The sequence below is a fragment of the Rhinolophus sinicus genome, linkage group LG06 (genome assembly GCF_036562045.2).
Source record: "Rhinolophus sinicus isolate RSC01 linkage group LG06, ASM3656204v1, whole genome shotgun sequence".
NCBI lineage: Eukaryota > Metazoa > Chordata > Mammalia > Chiroptera > Rhinolophidae > Rhinolophus > Rhinolophus sinicus.
The window spans coordinates 132,799,442-132,816,594 of NC_133756.1; the positions used below are offsets into that span (position 1 = coordinate 132,799,442).

The window sequence follows — 17,153 nt, forward strand, 5'->3', positions numbered from 1 at the left end:
AAAGAAGGGTTTTAGTAATTTCCCCCTCAGCCAAGCATCTCAGGGTGAGATGGCTCCATTCACCCAAAGACAAGCCTCTGCAGAATGTTTCAGGTTTGAGCCATTATCAGTGGTGCCTGCACCAGCTGTTGGATGGACAAATGGAATCAAAAGAACAAACTGAGTCTCAGGGGATCTTGACAGGTCACCGACAGTGTCTGCTATACTTGGACAGGCCTCAGCCCTAGTTGACGCTGAAGCTGCTTATTTTGTGTTTGTACCCTAAGAACAGACCATGGCTAGAGAAGGAATACAATGAATAGTATCTCTTTAAAAATGACCAACAGTCTCAAGTGAATCCTTAATACGGCCAGACGACTATGGTACATTTCCCCAGTCCATTCACCTCTTATTCTCCTACATGACTATTCTGTGACTTCCTCTTTCCTTAAGCCTCTGACACCGTCTCCATCATTCTCACTGTCAACTGATGACCTTAATCGGAACAATAGAAACAATCAGAAGAGAAATTCCTCAAAGCTCCAACTCTACATTTATTACCTACCAGCACCTTTAACTATGTGCCATCCCTTCCCTTCTGTTCCTGTAGGTGAACTATCGCTATTCCTACTAGTGCTAACCCCATGCGGTAGGAAAGTGAAGGGTTGGAGGGTGAAGCCCCATCCCAGTGGCACTGCTGGCCTACAGGGGCCACTCTTATCCAAGTCTAAGGGCGGTACAACCCAGAGCTAGAAGGGAGCAGGGGAAGAAATATCTCGACTACTCCCTCCTGCTTTCTGATCTCTTGCTGTTAGCTCCCATTGGCTGAACCAAGGAAGCCCATGAGTTTAGTCAGTAGAAGGTAGCCTCCTGGGGGCACAAAGAAAGGCAGAGAAGGATGGAGAATTGGTTGAGGTGGGGGCAAAGAAACAATAGCCAGCACAAATGCGATCTATACTGATGATTTCCACATTTTTATTTCCCCAAGAACCTCTTAATTCCAGACTCATATATCTACTTGCCTATTGTATTAATTAATCTATTGCTACATAACAAATTACCATGAATTTAGAGGCTTAAAACAATACGTATTTATTGTCTCACAATTTCTGTGGGTCAGGAGTCAGGGTATGGCTTATCTGGGTTCTTTGCATGGGGTTTTATGAGGCTGCCATCAAGGTCATCGTTCATATGTGATCATATTTGGCTCAAGGGTTTCAACTAAAGACTGTAGACACGTGTTTATAAAATGATGGGACTATGTCATTCTCTGATTGGTGGAACAGAGACCACAGAAGGGAAGAGCCTTGAGTGCTGGTTGCTACTTGTTGACAGAGCTCTGCAGCCTGAGATGAATTTGCACACATGAGTGCTGTTGTGGGCGTGACTTTTGGGCAGTTTCAAGTTGTCTTCCTGAGGGAGCATGATTGAAGCAGATGACCATATCTTGGTCGTAGCAGCTGTATAGATGAAAATTTACAGTGAGGACAGGATTCTGGGCTGTTTGGCCCTCTGCTTATGGAGGCGCCTAGGGAGCTGAGCTGCAAGGTAGATGCAGATTCCCCCATCATCTGGTTGTGGACAAGTATAGTCAGTCTTCACACACAGTTGTTGTGATGCTGTGCCTCAGTTTTTCCAGAAGGGGGAGCTGAGAGACTAAGTCTGCGGGCAAATGAGTACCTTGGTTATGAAAATGGTCCTGATTTTTCATTTTACTTGTTAGGGATGCAGTGTCTCGCACACCTGGGTGGACAGGTTCCACAGTTCGGCATAACCCAAATTAATAGTTTTTTTTTTTTTTTTTAACTTCTGGCAACTAGAGAAAACAGTGTTCAATCAACTTTCCGGATCCTCAGATGTTTAATATTAAAGCTTCTATTTACCTTTCCATCCTCATTACCTACTTGTTGTCTCCTATTTTCTGGCATCGTCCTCCCAAACCCCACCCACAGAAGACATGGGTAATGGATCTCAGAAACTTGTCACACTGAGTCTGGCTGGAACTGGAGAATTCCTCTGAAGACAGCACTGCACAGACTTTAACAATCAATTGGTGTTAACCTGAGAGAGGAAACCTCCACATTGTTCAATGCTTTCTAAGTAATTTTTGTGCCTTTCCTGAAATTACCCTGTGTCTGCTTGCTTTCCCTGTTGCCATCTCTACTGGTGGAAAATTTTCTTGTCTTACACTTAGGCACATCCTAGGATTATAATGAGTGTCAAAAGATAAGAAAGATATTGACAGTTGTTAGGAACTTGCTTTGTAAGTGAAGAACTGTATAAAGGTAAGAGCTTCTGCTCTCAAATTCCAGCCCCTTCCTGAAGCTGCCCCCTTGTTTGTACCCCCACCCCAGAAAGTCCTCACCGACCTCAACCTCTGTACTCGGCTAGCTCTGAGATGGTAGTTATTGGTAGCCAGCATCTCTGCCCTCTTGAGAACAGCCTGTAGTACTGTATCTTGTCCATTTGTACATCTATCACAGGGTCAGTCAGAGTGCTTTACCAGTACTGATACCTGAAACTTATTAATCAACCCATGACTGGACAGAAATGGCTGTCCATTCAGCAGAAGGGCAGAACGTGCAACATAGTGTTGGTCCAAATTCCAAGAATGCTCTCTCTCTCTCTCTCTCTCTCTCTCTCTCTCTTCTCTCTTTTTTTTAAAGATTTTATTGGAGAAGGGGAACAGGACTTTATAGGGGAAGAGTGTGTACTTCCATGACTTTTCCAAGTCAAGTTGTCCTTTCAGTCTTAGTTGTGGAGGGCGCAGCTCAGCTCCAGGTCCAGTTGCCGTTGTTAGTTTCAGGGGGGCACAGCCCACCATCCCTTGCAGGAGTCGAATCAGCAACCTTGTGGTTCAGAGCCCACACGCCAACCAGCTGAGCCATCTGGCAACACAGGAGCTGAGCGGCACCAAGCAAACTCTCTGAATAACAGAGGACCAGGGAGCATAGGGCTGAATAAAGACATTTGACACTAGTTTGTGTGGCTGGCTGGCTCACAAATCCTTTAGTGTCCATACTTTGAACTACAACCTTTTCCTGTTTGCTTATGACGGATTCCACTTTCCTGAAAAGGATAATGGTATGTGAGTAAACCGGGGTCATACTGAATGCCATACACCTTGTCTCTAGTGATTGGCCCATGGGTCATGTGACCCAAGCAGAACCAATGAACATCCTCTACTGAGATTTTTCTGACTGGAAGTGGCAAAGATGTTTCCTTTTCACAAGGAGCCACTAGGGAAGATCAGGGGAAAATGGTGTATCTCCAGAGATCTAGGTTATGAGAGCTATTCCAAGGGAGTTTTTAAAAATGCTATGGCCTTTTATGTAATATTGAATATGAACTATAATTGAAAAAAAATCTTTACTCATTTTAAAAATGAGGTTGTTTTTTTTTTGTTTTTGTTTTTTTTGTTATTATTAAGTTGTAAGAGTTCTTTATATATTCTGGATATAAGTCATTTCATTATTCTATATTTACAAAACAAACAAATAAAAAATGCTATGGCCAATGCAGTTTGTGTTTCTGAGAAACCTGTCTTCACATGGGCTGTATGCATACCTAGGGGACAAAATGTGAAGCAGTCCTCCAGGGAGCAGAAATCTTGGTCTTAATTTTAAACCTTGTACCTGGCTTAACTAGGACCCCCACCTTTGTTCTCCTCTCTTTCTGCCTCTTCTGTTGCACTTTTAATTTCTGTGGGTTTTTGTTTCTCACGGTCGCTTTTGTTTCTGTGGGTTTTGTTTCACAGTGGGTTTTTGTTCTCAGGATCGCTTCTGTGCCCCGAGCCCCTGCTTTCAATCTAAAGAGTAATTTGATGATGATGATGATGATGATGATGATGATAGCAGCTAATACTTATGTATTGCTAGCAGTGTTCTAATCACCTTATATATGAACACATTTAATTCACTAACAACTTTCTGAGCTATTATAAACATATGAGTTACATATCTGTGCTATTGTTTTCTTCTGTTAATCAGCAAAACTGGATTTACTCAATTTAAAGGACAATTTTTATCCTTAGAGTTTGTCCTTTTCATATTTTTCTCTTTCTTCAGTCTGCCTTTAGCCTTATTTTTCTTTCTTTCTTTATTTACATAAAATATTTTTTATTTTTCCATTATGGTCAACATGCAATATTATGTTAGTTTCAGGTATACAACACAGTGATTAGACATTTAAATAATTTACGAAGTGATCATCCCAACAAATCCAGTATCCATCGGACACCATATATAGTTATTACAATACTACTGACTATATTTCCCATGCTATAATCTACATCCCAATGACTATTTTGTAACTACCAATTTGTGCCTCTTAATCCCCTTCCCCCCTTCAACCATCCTTCCAGCTCCGCCCTCTAATCTGGCAACCACCAAAATGCTCTCTGAGCTTGTTTCTGTTTTGTTTGTTCATTTATCTGTTCTTTAGATTCCACATATAAGTGAAACCATATAACATTTGTCTTTCTCTGTATGACTTACTTCACTCAACGCAGTGCCCTCTAGATCCATTCATGTTGTCACAGATGGCACTGTTCCATTCTTTTATCAGCTAACAGTCTTATGGGAGCTCCCTTGCAGGTAACTAACTGCTTTTCTCTTGCTGCTTTTAAGATTCTTGCTTTGTCTTTAAGCTTTGTTATTTTAATTATGGTGTGTCTTGGTGTGGACCTGTTTGGGGTGAATCTTGTTTGGGACTCTCTGCACTTCCTGGGCTTTATGTCTATTTCCTCCTCCAGATTAGGGAATTTTTCCATCATTATTTTTTCAAATAAGTTTTCAATTTCTTGCTCTGTCTTCTCCTACTGGTACCCCTCTGTTGCAAATGTTGGTATGCTTGATGTTGTCCCAGAGGCACTTTAAATATCATCATTTTTTTTTTATTCTTTTTTCTTTTTGCTGTTCTGATTGGGTGTTTTCTGCTACCTTATCTTCCAAATTGCTGATTCAATTCTCTGCTTCATCTAATCTGTTGATTCCCTCTAATATGTTGTTTATTTCAGTTATTGCATTCTTCATTTTTGACTGGTTCTTTTTTATGTTTTCTATCTCCATTTTTATGTTTCCTATCTCTTTGTTGAAGTTCTCACTGAGATCACTGCACATTCTTACAACCAGTGTTTTGAACTTTGCATCTAGTAGATTGCTTGTCTCTATTTTGTTTAGTTCTTTTTCTGGAGCATTATTCTATTCTTTCATTTGGGACACATCTTTTATATCCCTATTTTGGATGCATCCCTGTATTTGTTTCTATGAGGTCAGACAATTAAGTTCGTGAACTCATCCTAGAAAAAGTGCTACATACCTCTACCTCATTGTTGAATATCATTATGGTCACCTTTGAAGCACTCCCTTTGAGAAGCTATGCACCAATGCCAGTGCCTAGTCCACCCTTCAACACAATTTTGGAACTCTTTTTCTGGAATGGGAGTCAGAGCTTAGTCATATTACTCTTCCTGTCCCAAATATCATCAAAATGTCTTCCTTTCAATATTTCCTTTATCTTTGGGTAAAGAAAGATGTCATTGGGGGCCAGATCAGGTGAGTAGGGAGGGTGTTCCAATACAGTTATTTGTTTACTGGCTAAAAACTCCCTCAGAGACAGTACCGTGTGAGCTGGTTCATTGTCGTGATGCAAGAGGCATGAATCATTGGTGAAAAGTTCAGGTTGTCTAACTTTTTCATGCAGCATTTTCAGCACTTCCAAATAGTAAACTTGGTTAACTGTTTGTCCATTTGGTACAAATTCATAATGAATAATCCCTCTGATAAAGGTTAGCAGCATCGTTGCAACAAGTTTGTGAACTTAATTGTTCATATGTATTAGGTTGAGCTACTATGTCTCCCTATTTTAGTAGAGTGGACTTATGTAGTACGTGTCCTAGGGGGTCCAGTAGTGCAGCCTCCCTGGTCACCTGAGCCAGGTGCTCTAGGTATATCCCTTGTGTACTTGTGTGTACCCTCTTGTTGTAGTTGAGCCATGGTTGATGTTTGCATGTTAATGGGAGGAATTAACCTTCAGGCTTATTGGTTGTGACTCCAGTGGAGGAGCTGACCCTATGGAGCAGGATTTGATTTAGCAGGACTGGTGCCTGCCCAGTTTGCCCGTTGTATGTGTATTTTGTGGAGGTGGTTGGATGGTGCACTGGTTTGAAGGTGACCACCAGGTGTGTTGGTTCTGGGGCCCCTGGAGAGGGGTTCTGTTGCAGGATCAGATCAGCCACTGCCTGTGCCCTGCATAGGGCCACTTAGTATAATATGAGCTACAAAGCAATCTGCAGATGGTTGCCACTTGCACTGGGCTTGGAAGTGCCTGGGGAAGGCCAAGATGAGAACCGAGTCTGGCTGTCATTAGTGCCAGGCTCGGGACTTCTCAGCAAGTGGTACAGGGCATGCTGAGGCCCTTCTTGTTTGGGGTTTGTGAACCTCTGAGAGATTTTAGGAATGTCTGCAACATAAGCCAAGACAATCTGTTTATGTGGAAAAGCCACTGGAAGCGTCTTAGGGGAGCCCACAAATTGGGTGGGGTGGTGTTTCAGGGAATCACCAAGGCAGGGCAAATGGTGTTAGTTAGGCTTATGGGTTCTTAGATATGGCAGCTGCCGGCAACTGCACTCTGGATCAGGGGAGGACTCAACAAAAAAAAGAATAGTACATTCCAGCACTTCTCTCTGGGAGAAAGCTGCCCTTCCAGCCCTTGCCCTGAATCCAGACAATTCTGTTCTTCTCCATATGTCCCTGGTGCTTTTCAAGCTGCTGTCCCAGTGCTGGAGCTCAGAGTGAGTGAGTCTGTCTGTGAGTAAGATCATGCATAGTCCCTTTAAGAGGAATGCCTGGGACTCCAGAGGCTCTCTGACTCACCCAGCCACAATCTGCACTGGTTTTCACAGCCAGATGTTATGGGGACTTCTCTTCCCATCACTGGAACCCTGGGCTGGGAAGCCTGGTGTGGGGTTGGGACCCCTCACTCCTCAGGGGGAATCACTGCAGTCAAGATATTCCTCCTGATTTTTAATGGTCACACATGGGTTTGGGACCAGTCTGTTCCGCATCTCCACCCCTCCTGCCAGTCTTGATGTGGCTTCTTTTATATATCCTTAGTTATAGGACTTCTGTTTGCTAGACTTCAGGAGATTCTCAGTGATGATTGTTCATTGAGATTGTAATTTTGATGTGGTTGGGAGAGGAGGCAAGCACAACGTTTACCTACTCTCCCATCTTGACCTTTCCCCTTTTCATATTTTTCTAATCAACTTTATTAAACTACAATTTACAAAATGTATTATTATAAAATGCACACATTTTATGTGTATGAGGTATAATCAAAATGAGGTTTGACAAATACGTACATCTGTGTAATCACCACCACCAGTCATAATATAAAACTTTTCTATTACCCCCCAAAATTTCCATTATGCTTTCTTGCAATCAATCTTCCAACCTAACCAATTGCCCAGACAACCACTGATCTGTATTCTGTCACTAAAGCATAGTTTTTTTCTTATTTAAAATGGACTATTGCACTATGTAATCTTTTGTTGCATATATCCCTACTTCATTCTTTTTATTGCTGAGTTGTTCTCCTTTGTGTGAATATACCAAAATTTGTTTATCCACTCACCTGTTGCTGAATATTTGGATGTTTTCAAATATTTGGAAATTGTGAATAAAGATGCTTTGAACATTTATGAATAAATATAAGTATATATATATATATATATATTTTTTTTTTCTTTTTTTCTCTTCTGTTGTTAGAAACAACCAATGAGAGGACATCTAATAAAGAATTTTGCTGGCCTTTGTTCTTGTTCCTGGTAGGTAGCATCTAAACCTTTGGAATTTTCAGAGTGATAGGAGAGTATTTGTTATTCATGGTGGGCCTTTCAGGCCATACCTGATAGTTTGTGGTAATGAGGTGACTCTTGGTGGGCCCTAGATAATTTATGCTAACTATATCACTCAAGATGGGAGCTGACCATGCCAGAAAGACCAACCATGTGATTATAGATTGGGACTTTGAGCCCTGGGGAGGGGAGGGATCTGGAGATTGAGTTAAACCACATGGCAATGAGTCAAATAATCACGTCTACGTAATGTAACTCCGGTGAAAACTCTGGATATTGAAGCTCCAGTGAGCTTCCATAGTTGGCAATACTCTGCATGTTTCCATACATTGGTGTCCTAGAAGGGTGATACATTCCTGAAAATGATGGGAGATTCAAGTTTGGGACTGTCTCAGACCTTGTCTTACATGCCTTTTCATTTGGCTATTTCTGATTTGTATTCTTTTGCTATAATAAAACTGTAATCGTAAATATAGTGCGTTCCTTAGTTTTGTGAGTCTTTCTAGAGAATAGCTGAACCTGAGGGATAGTGCATAACACTGAATCTATAGCCAGCTGGTCAGCAGTGAGGTTGGCCAGGGTTCCCCTGAACTTTCAGCTGGTGTCTAAATGAGGGCAGTCTTGTGAGGACTGTGCCTTTCATCTGTGAAGTTTAGCCTGACTCCAGTTACTTGGTGTCAGAAATCATTGCAGAAGCTCATGGTTAAGTCTTCTGTCAGGATCTAGTTGAGAATGTTGAGTTATGAGAGTGTCCTGGGGCAAAGTATACTTTGATCTTGGTACAAAGTACATTTGCTGTTCTCTTGGGAAGTTTGCCTATTTATACATCATGAATGTGTGACTGACTTGGTCTTCAGATTGCCCACTAGAAAACTCAGGGAGCTAAGGAGTTTGTGTGACCTGCACTTGAGTCTAATTTCTGGCATCACTTTGTCTCCAGCCTTGAGTGTCTTTCTTTTATTTTTCTCCATGTTTAATTTATACTGTCCTGGATAACTCAGATGTCATCTGGGACCTTGCATGCTTATATCACCTCTGTCTTCAGCATCTGGTTTATAGATGATCTCTTTTTCTCTAGTGTATCTTCCCAGAGGCAAGTTCATCTAACTTGATTTACACACATCCACAGACATATGCACATACACGCACACAATGCTCCCCACTCCCCATATATCTATCCACATTATTTGTAAGTGTGGTGAAGACTTCATTGAAGATATGAGGGTCATGGGAAGAGGCCATACATTATATCGCATAAACAAATAACCAACATATAAATATTATACATTTCTGTTCTAATGTACATTTTTGGCCCTCCCCTCACTAGAGATTTCTCACTGGCCCTTTGCCCTACCAGGTACTCAAGCAGCCACTGGTCATCTGTTAGCTCCTCTCTTCCTCTTTCTTCCCCATTTCTTTCCTTCTTTCTCATGAGCTAAAAGAAATTTATCACATTTTCTCAATTGCCTGATCTATAGGAGTCCCTCAATTTGTTTCTGGATTTCTTTCAGAGGAAATTGATCCTCTGTGGGAGGAGGGAAAGTCAGGAGCCTCTTATCCAGCCATCTTGCTCTTAATTATATTTCTATATTCTAGTAATGAACAATCAGAAAATGAAGTAAAAAAAATATTGGGTACAATAGCATCAGAAAATGTAAAGTACTAATTTGGCAAAGGGTGTGCAAGACTTGTAGAGTATAAAGTACAAAAATTTGCTGAGAAAAATTAAGGGAGACCTAAATAAATAGCAAGATATACCATGTTAATGAATTCAAAGTCTCTCTATTCTAAGATGTCAGTTATTCCCAAATTAATTAATAGATTCAATGCAATCACAGTCAAAATTTCATCAGGAGTTTTGTAGCAATTAAGAAGTTAATTCTAAGATTTATATGCAAACGCAAAAGACTTAGGTAGCTAAAATCATTCTGAAGAAGAAAAACAAAATTTGAGGACATACTCTACAGGATTTTAAGACTTACCACAAAGCTATAGTTACCAGAACAGTGGGTGTTGGTTTAAGAATACACCAGACATCAGCAAACTTATTTTGTAAAGGGCTAGATAGTAAATATTTTAAGTCTTTGGGGCCATATAGTTTCTGTCACAGTTACTCAACTCTGTTGTTGTAGTACGAAAGTAGCCACAGACAATATGTAAATAAACAGGTATGGCAATGTTCCAATGAAATTTTATTTACAAAAACAGGCAGTGAACCAGATTTGGTCCATAGGCTGACTCCTGGACTAGACTAATAGAACAGATCAGAATGTCTAGAAATACTCCAGGGCTTATAAGAATACTTTTTGACCCAGGAGCTAAATGACTCAATGGGAGGAAAAGAGTCTTTTCAACAAATGTGCCATACAACTGTATAATTGTATTGGGGAAAAAAAGAACCTTGACCCCTACCTCAAACTCTGTACAAAAATGAATTTGAAACGGCTCATACATCTAAATGTAATTTTGCTTTATTGTAAAAAGCAAAAATTATAATACCATTAGAAGAAAACATTGGAGAATACCTTTGTTTCCTTTGGAGTAGGCAAAGGTTTCTTAGACTGCATAAAGTGCTAACCATAAAAGAAAAAAATTAGTAAATTAAATTTCACAAAAAACCCCAACGATTTCTGCCCATAAAAAGATAATTGAAAAATTAATAAGCAAGTCTCAGACTAGGAAAAAAATATTTGCAATACATAAATCTGACAAAGGATTTTTATTTAGAATATATAAAGAACTTCAACAAATCAATATAAAGAGACAAACAGCCCAATAAAAATGGATGGTAGACTTGAATAGACACTTCAGAAAAGATATGTAAATGGTCAATAGCACATGAAAAGATGTATCCTCTTTTGGGGAAAAGGTTGGTATGTTTCAGGTATATGTGAGATAGGTATATCATGTTAGGGAGAAGCTTGACTTTGCTTTATTATTTTTATTTGGAATTAACTATGGTTTAATGAGGTGTTCGTGGGTGCCAAGTTGACAAGGGGTAGACTGCGATGGGTTTGAAACTTGGCTAGTGTGAATTACATTTCCCAGAATTCTTTTCCCTTCCATGTATGTTTCCAGTTAGGGTGGGCATCAAAAGAGACATTTTGCACAAGATTTGGTGGTTGGAAATGAGGCAGCAGCCATTGTTTTTATGTGTGAAAGATTAGTGCAAGTTACCAGGGCACTCATGCACAGTGTTGCTTCTCTGTTGGCTCATCAAATTGGTATAAAGCAGCAGCTGGGCCTGCAGCTGCTCCACCTTCCCTTGGATCCTCCCTCAGTGTCTCTGACTCCTGGACCAGGTATGTGTTTAGCTCCATGATGAAGGAAGCCAACTTCTCCTTCAGAATTCCCACATCATCAAAACTGCAGGCACTTAGAGAGACTGGCATGCATTGTGGTAAGTTCTCATGGGTTTTAGCTCCTGTTCCCAGTTCAGCCTTGCAAACTTCAAGCTCTAGCATCAAACAGACAACAGCTTTACAGAGACATTTTAACCGTGTGTGTGTGTGTGTGTGTGTGTGTGTGTGTGTGTGTGTGTGATTACACAATTATACACATAAACTTTGAGAAATACTACTTCTGCGACTGAGGCTTGTTTGATACAGAATCACTACATGAAATTGCTTCCCGAAATCTCCCTGGTTTCCTGAGGAAGGCTTCCTCCACTTTTCTTCTCCTCAGCTATGTCCTCCAGAGCCCTCTGGAGAACCAGCTTCAGGGTCTGCTGCAGCTTCCGCTGTTGTCTAAAGGAGCCAACAAAAAAGTAAATGATGGGGTTGGCACTGCTGTTAAGACTAGACAGGGTAATCCCAGTCCTTCTAAGAAAATCTGAGAACATGCTGCAAGGATGCTCAATCCAGTACCACAGAAACCACTTGAAGCCAAAAGGCAGGCCACAGAGGAGGCAGACCAGCACTGTGAGCAGGACGGTCACATACAGCTTGGTCAGTTGCACCCGCTGGGAGCCACACAGCAACCTGGTCACCAGGGCCAGGCTGGACCCTGAGAGAAGCACAAATAAGAAAATCAGCCACCCAGCAGTGATGAAATCAAACGCCCGACACCAATCTTTGTCACGATTCCTAAATAGGAAGCCACAGTAGTTCCCATTTAGGATGCTCAGTAGCAGGCACAGGGCCCAGAGCAGGGCACACATGACAGCTGACATGTGTCTGGGGCGATGGCAGCGGTACCAGATGGGGCACAGGACGGACAGGCAGCGCTCAGTGCTAATGGCACTGAGAATGCTCAGGCCTGTGATGTAGGCAAAGATCGACATAGTAATGAAAAAGCAGGGTATGCCAATAGAGATGGAATGGAAGTATTTGATGAGTGCCTCCAGGGAACATATAATCTGGCAGCAGAGGAAGAAGAAGTCGGCTCCCGCCAGGTTGAGGATGTAGACAGAGAAGGCGGTCCTCCGCATGTGGAAGCCCAGGAGCCACAGCACAACCGCGTTTCCTGCCAGCCCCACCAGGGCAATGATGAAGACCGGAAGGGCTGGGGTCAGGGTCACCGTGTCACATTTAGGAATGGCTTGGTCACTTCCATTCGTTGGAGTAAGTGCAGTCTCCCAGGCTGTGACAGTTGCATTCATGCTCGGGAACCCTCCACTGGTGTCACTAGAACAGAAACGAGACCTTTGTACCTGCTGTATGATCTCTGACTCTTATGGCCACTCTGCTATGTGGGAATTACTGTCCCTGTGCTACAAAGGAGGGAAATGGAGGCTTGCAGAGATTAAGGTACTTCCTGAAGGCCACACAACCTTGGTGTCCTGGAACCTGGATTTAAACCCAGTTCTATATGATTCTAGAGCCTATGTTCTCTCTACTGCAATACAGACCAGCTACTGATATGGGAATATTCTGTAGTCCCATCATGTCTTTACATGCCTCACTCATTGTCCAGACGTTATGTTGTAGCCACAGAATTTCTTGAAGGAGGAGATAAATGTCTGGGATAGAATCTGACAGACCAGGAGAGGGCTATGGGTGCAAATATTACTCTGTCCTGGGCTGGAAATTTTCTCTCAGCTGCATGAAGTCAAGAGGATGCAGAAATGACCAAGGGCCACCCTCATTAGTAAGAGTGGCCTGTCCACAGAGGAGAAAGAGACCATGCTTTAGAAGCATAAGGGGAATATGACCACTTGCTAAGACAGGAGTGAGGATAGCTGGGCCAGGTGGGCTCAAAATGGCTCAGTGTGTCAACTTTATGAGGACAGAAGTACTTTTTATATGCCCAGTGCCTAGCTGTGTGGAACACATAGTGTGTACTCAATAAATGTTTATTCAATCAGGAAGTCCTAGCCACAGCAATCAGACAAGGAAAAGAAAAGGCATTCAAATTGGAAAAGAAGAAGTAAAGCTGTCATTATTTACAGATGATGTGGTATTATATATAGAGAACCTGAAAGATTCCACCAAAAACCATTAGAACTGATAAATGCATTTAGTAAAACAGCAGGATACAAAAATTAATATTCAGAAATCGGTTGCATTTTATACACCAATAATGAACTACCAGAAAGAGAAATTAAGAAAACAATCCCATTTATAATTGCATCAAACAAACAAACAAACAAACAAAAACCCTAGGAATAAATTTGACCAAGGAGGTAAAAGACCAGTACTCAGAAAATTATAAGACATTCAAGAAAGAAACCGAAGAAGATACAAATAAATGGAAGCATATACCATGCTCATGGATAGGAAGAATTGACATTGTTAAAATGTGCATACTACTCAAAGCAATGTATAAATTCAATGAGATCCCTATCAAAATACCAGTGGCATTTTTCACAGAGCTAGAACAAATAATCCTAAAATTTATATGGAACCACAAAAGACTGAATAGCCACAGCAATCTTGAGAAAGAAGAACAAAAATGGAGGTATTGTGCTACCTGATACCAAACTATACTACAAGGCTATAGTAATCAAAACAGCATTGGAACTGGCATAAAAACAAACACATAGATTAATGGAATGGAATAGAGAGCCCAGAAATAAGTCCGTTTAATGGTCATTTAATCTACAACAAAAGAGGCAAGAATATACAATGGGGTAAAGACAGTCTATTCAGTAATAGGTGTTGGGAAAACTGGACAGATACATGCAAAGAAAAAACAAAAGAAAAAGAAACTGGACCACCTTCTTATGCTGCATGTAAGAATAAACTCAAAATGGATTAAAGACTTAAATGTAAGACCCCAAACCATAAAACTCCTAGAGGAAAACATAGACAGTAAACTCTCTGACATTGCTCTTAACCAAGAGGTATATATATTTTTTGATATACTTCCTTGGGCAAGGTAAACAAAAGAAAAAATAAACAAATGGGACTGCATTAAACTAAAAAGTTTTTGCTCAGCAAAGGAAACCATCAACAAAACGAAAAGACAGCCTACTGAATGGGAGAAGATATTGGCCAATGATATATTGATAAGGGGTTAATATCCAAAATTTATAAGGAACTTATACAACTCAACACCCAAAAACCTCCCAAACAATCCAATTAAAAAATGGGCAGAGGAGGCTGACCCTGTGGCTCAGGTGGTTGGAGCTCCATGCTCCTAATGCCGAAGGCTGCTGGTTCGATTTGCACATGGGCCAGTGGGCTCTCAACCACAAGGTTGCCAGTTCAACTTCTCAACTTCCACAAGGGATGGTGGGCTCTGCCCCCTGCAACTAAGATTGAACACGGCACATTGAGCTGAGCTGCCGCTGAGCTCCCAGATAGCTCAGTTGGTTGGAGTGTGTCCTCTCAACCACAAGGTTGCCAGTTCGACTCCTGCAAGGGATGGTGGGCTGCGCCCCCTGCAACTAGAAACGGCAATTGGACCTGGAGCTGAGCTGCGTCCTCCACAACTAATACTGAAAGGACAACAACTTGACTTGGAAAAAAGCCTGGAAGTACACTGTTCCCCAATAAAGTCCTGTTCCCCTTCCCCAATAAAATCTTAAAAAAAAAATGGGCAGAGGACGTGAATATGCATTTCTCAAAAGAGGACTTATAGATGGACAATAGACATATGAAAAGATGCTCAACATCACTAATCATCAGAGAAATGCAAATTAAAACCACAATGAGATAACACTTCACACCTATCAGAATGGCTATCATCAATACATGAACAAACAACAAGTGTTGGTGAGGATGTGGCGAAAATAATGTCTTATAATTTTCTGAGTACAGGTCTTTTACCTCATGCACTATTGGTGGAATTGCAAATTTGTGCAGCCACTATGGAAAACAGTATGGAGGTTCCTCAAAAAATTTAAAATAGAACAGCTTTTGACCCAGTAGTTCTACTTCGGGTATTTATCAGAAGAAATACAAAACACAAATTCAAAAAGATGTATGCACCCCTATGTTCATTTCAGCATTACTTCCATAGTCAAGATATGGAAGCAACCCAAGTGACCATCAGTAGACAATTGGATAAAGAAGATATGGCATATACATGCAGTGGAATATTACTTAGCCATAAAAAGAATGAAATCTTACCATTTGTGACAACATGGGTGGACGTAGAGGGTATTAACACTAAGTGAAATAAGTCAGACTGAGAAAGACAAGTACCATATGATCTCACTTACATGTGGAATCTAAAGAACAAAATAAACAGGCAAACAAAACAGAATCAGACACATAGATACAGAGAATGAATTGATAGTTGCCAGATGGCAGGGGTTTGGGGGCTGGGTGAAAAAGGTGAAGGGATTAAGAAATACAAATTGGTAGTTACAAAATAGTCATGGGGATTGGGATAGGGAGCAGAGAGTTGGAAGGTGCACCTTTGAACGCCCTGAAGCCTCCAGTCCAGGTCTAATAACCTTTCTCTCTTGTTTAAGTCATCATTGCAGAGAGTCTATTAGAGAGCCACACTTACAAGGAATATGTATTCCTTTTTTAAGTTACATTCCAATTTCAAGGCATTTTTGATGAATGTAGGTGATTGCTCCATAAAAGTAACACTAGAGAAAGAAGGTGCAAACAGTCGGAAAAATAACTCTGACAGTGATGAGATGAGAAATGATTTCATGACACTGAGATAGAGAAAAACCCAGGAAGTGAAAAACTGTGAGGAGGACAAAGAGATGTGAGGGGTAGTCTCCAATTGTTCTGAGAATCTCCTTTCCATCCTTCTGTACCCTGTTTGGCATCCCAAAAGCGTGGCTTCTAGGTACCTCATCAGGAGGATCCTGTACTGGTTTCTGATTGAATTGAGCCACCAGGAGACAAGGGCAGGGGGAGAGAGATTTGGGCTTTTCATTTCCTGGCACTCTCCCTGCTGGGCTGTGTGTTGGCAGTGGCAACCCTTCTCCACCTGTCTGGTCATTCTCTCCTACCGCTATTGCTTTGGCTATGGCCATGCTCTTTCTGGGTAACTGCTCCGTCCCTGGTCACTTTAAGTTGTGGGGTGGAAACAGTGCTGCGTTATTGCTTGCCTTAGGGTGCTTCACAATGCATTGTCACTTTCCCTTAAACCGGCTCAATAGTCGCCTCATGAACCACTCCTCATTAATCCCAGTGGACTGTTTACTCCCAGGACTCTGCCGGGTCCAAAAGAGAAAAGAACTTTGAAAAGCCAGTAAAACAATGAAATCTGGGTTAACAGCAATTATGCTCTGGGAAGCAACACCTGCATGGTAACTTGCTGCCTGAATTAAGGTTTAAGAGGCAACATTCTTTCCATGACAACAGATTTGAACGGTTAGAATGAAGGGGAGAATATGGCAAAGTGGATCAGAAGGGAGAAAGGTTCTGGTTGACTCCATTTGCATTTCTCACAGTCTGAGCTGCTGCACCCAAAAATGCTAGAAGAGAGCTTCATGTCTCCAGCCTTTTCCTAAAGGATGCACAGGACCTCTGCATGTAGCACCCACATTGGAAACATAGGGATGGGAACTTAGCGCAAAAACCACAACTGACTTTGGAAATAAGACAGGTCTCGGTATATATTCTTACCATTGTTTCATTCTTCTAGCCAGAGGTGGAGAGCTGACCTGTGCCAAAGGAGAGAGCCTTTCCGGGATTGAGTGATGCCAGAGGATACTTCGCTGTCCTGTAAATCGCAAGATGTGTGCAGCAGCTGGAGTGAAATTTGGTGACTATGAAAAGTTTATCAAGTATTGGACAGACCTTGCAATTTCCTGTGCAGGAACTGTGGGCAATTCAGAGGCCAGAGATGTTCGAGACACGCTCACTCACCGAGATGTTTCTCAGCATTTGCACCACTTCCACTCACGTATCAGCCTCTCCCATCCTACGCCATCCGGTCCACCTTCCAGTACGTAATCATTGTT

General features: G+C 41.5%; 1 protein-coding gene across 1 annotated transcript; it reads right to left on the bottom strand.

The window, feature by feature from the left end:
• Positions 1–10,608: 10,608 nt before the first annotated feature.
• On the bottom strand, positions 10,609–16,944 carry LOC109436403 (mas-related G-protein coupled receptor member X2). The gene is made up of 2 exons (XM_019714943.2): positions 16,816–16,944; positions 10,609–12,462 (listed from the first exon to the last, which is right to left on the bottom strand). The coding sequence occupies exons 1-2, from the start codon at positions 16,824–16,826 to the stop codon at positions 11,451–11,453; spliced, it is 1,023 nt and encodes a 340-aa protein (XP_019570502.2). The 5' UTR covers positions 16,827–16,944; the 3' UTR covers positions 10,609–11,450.
• Positions 16,945–17,153: the final 209 nt, after the last annotated feature.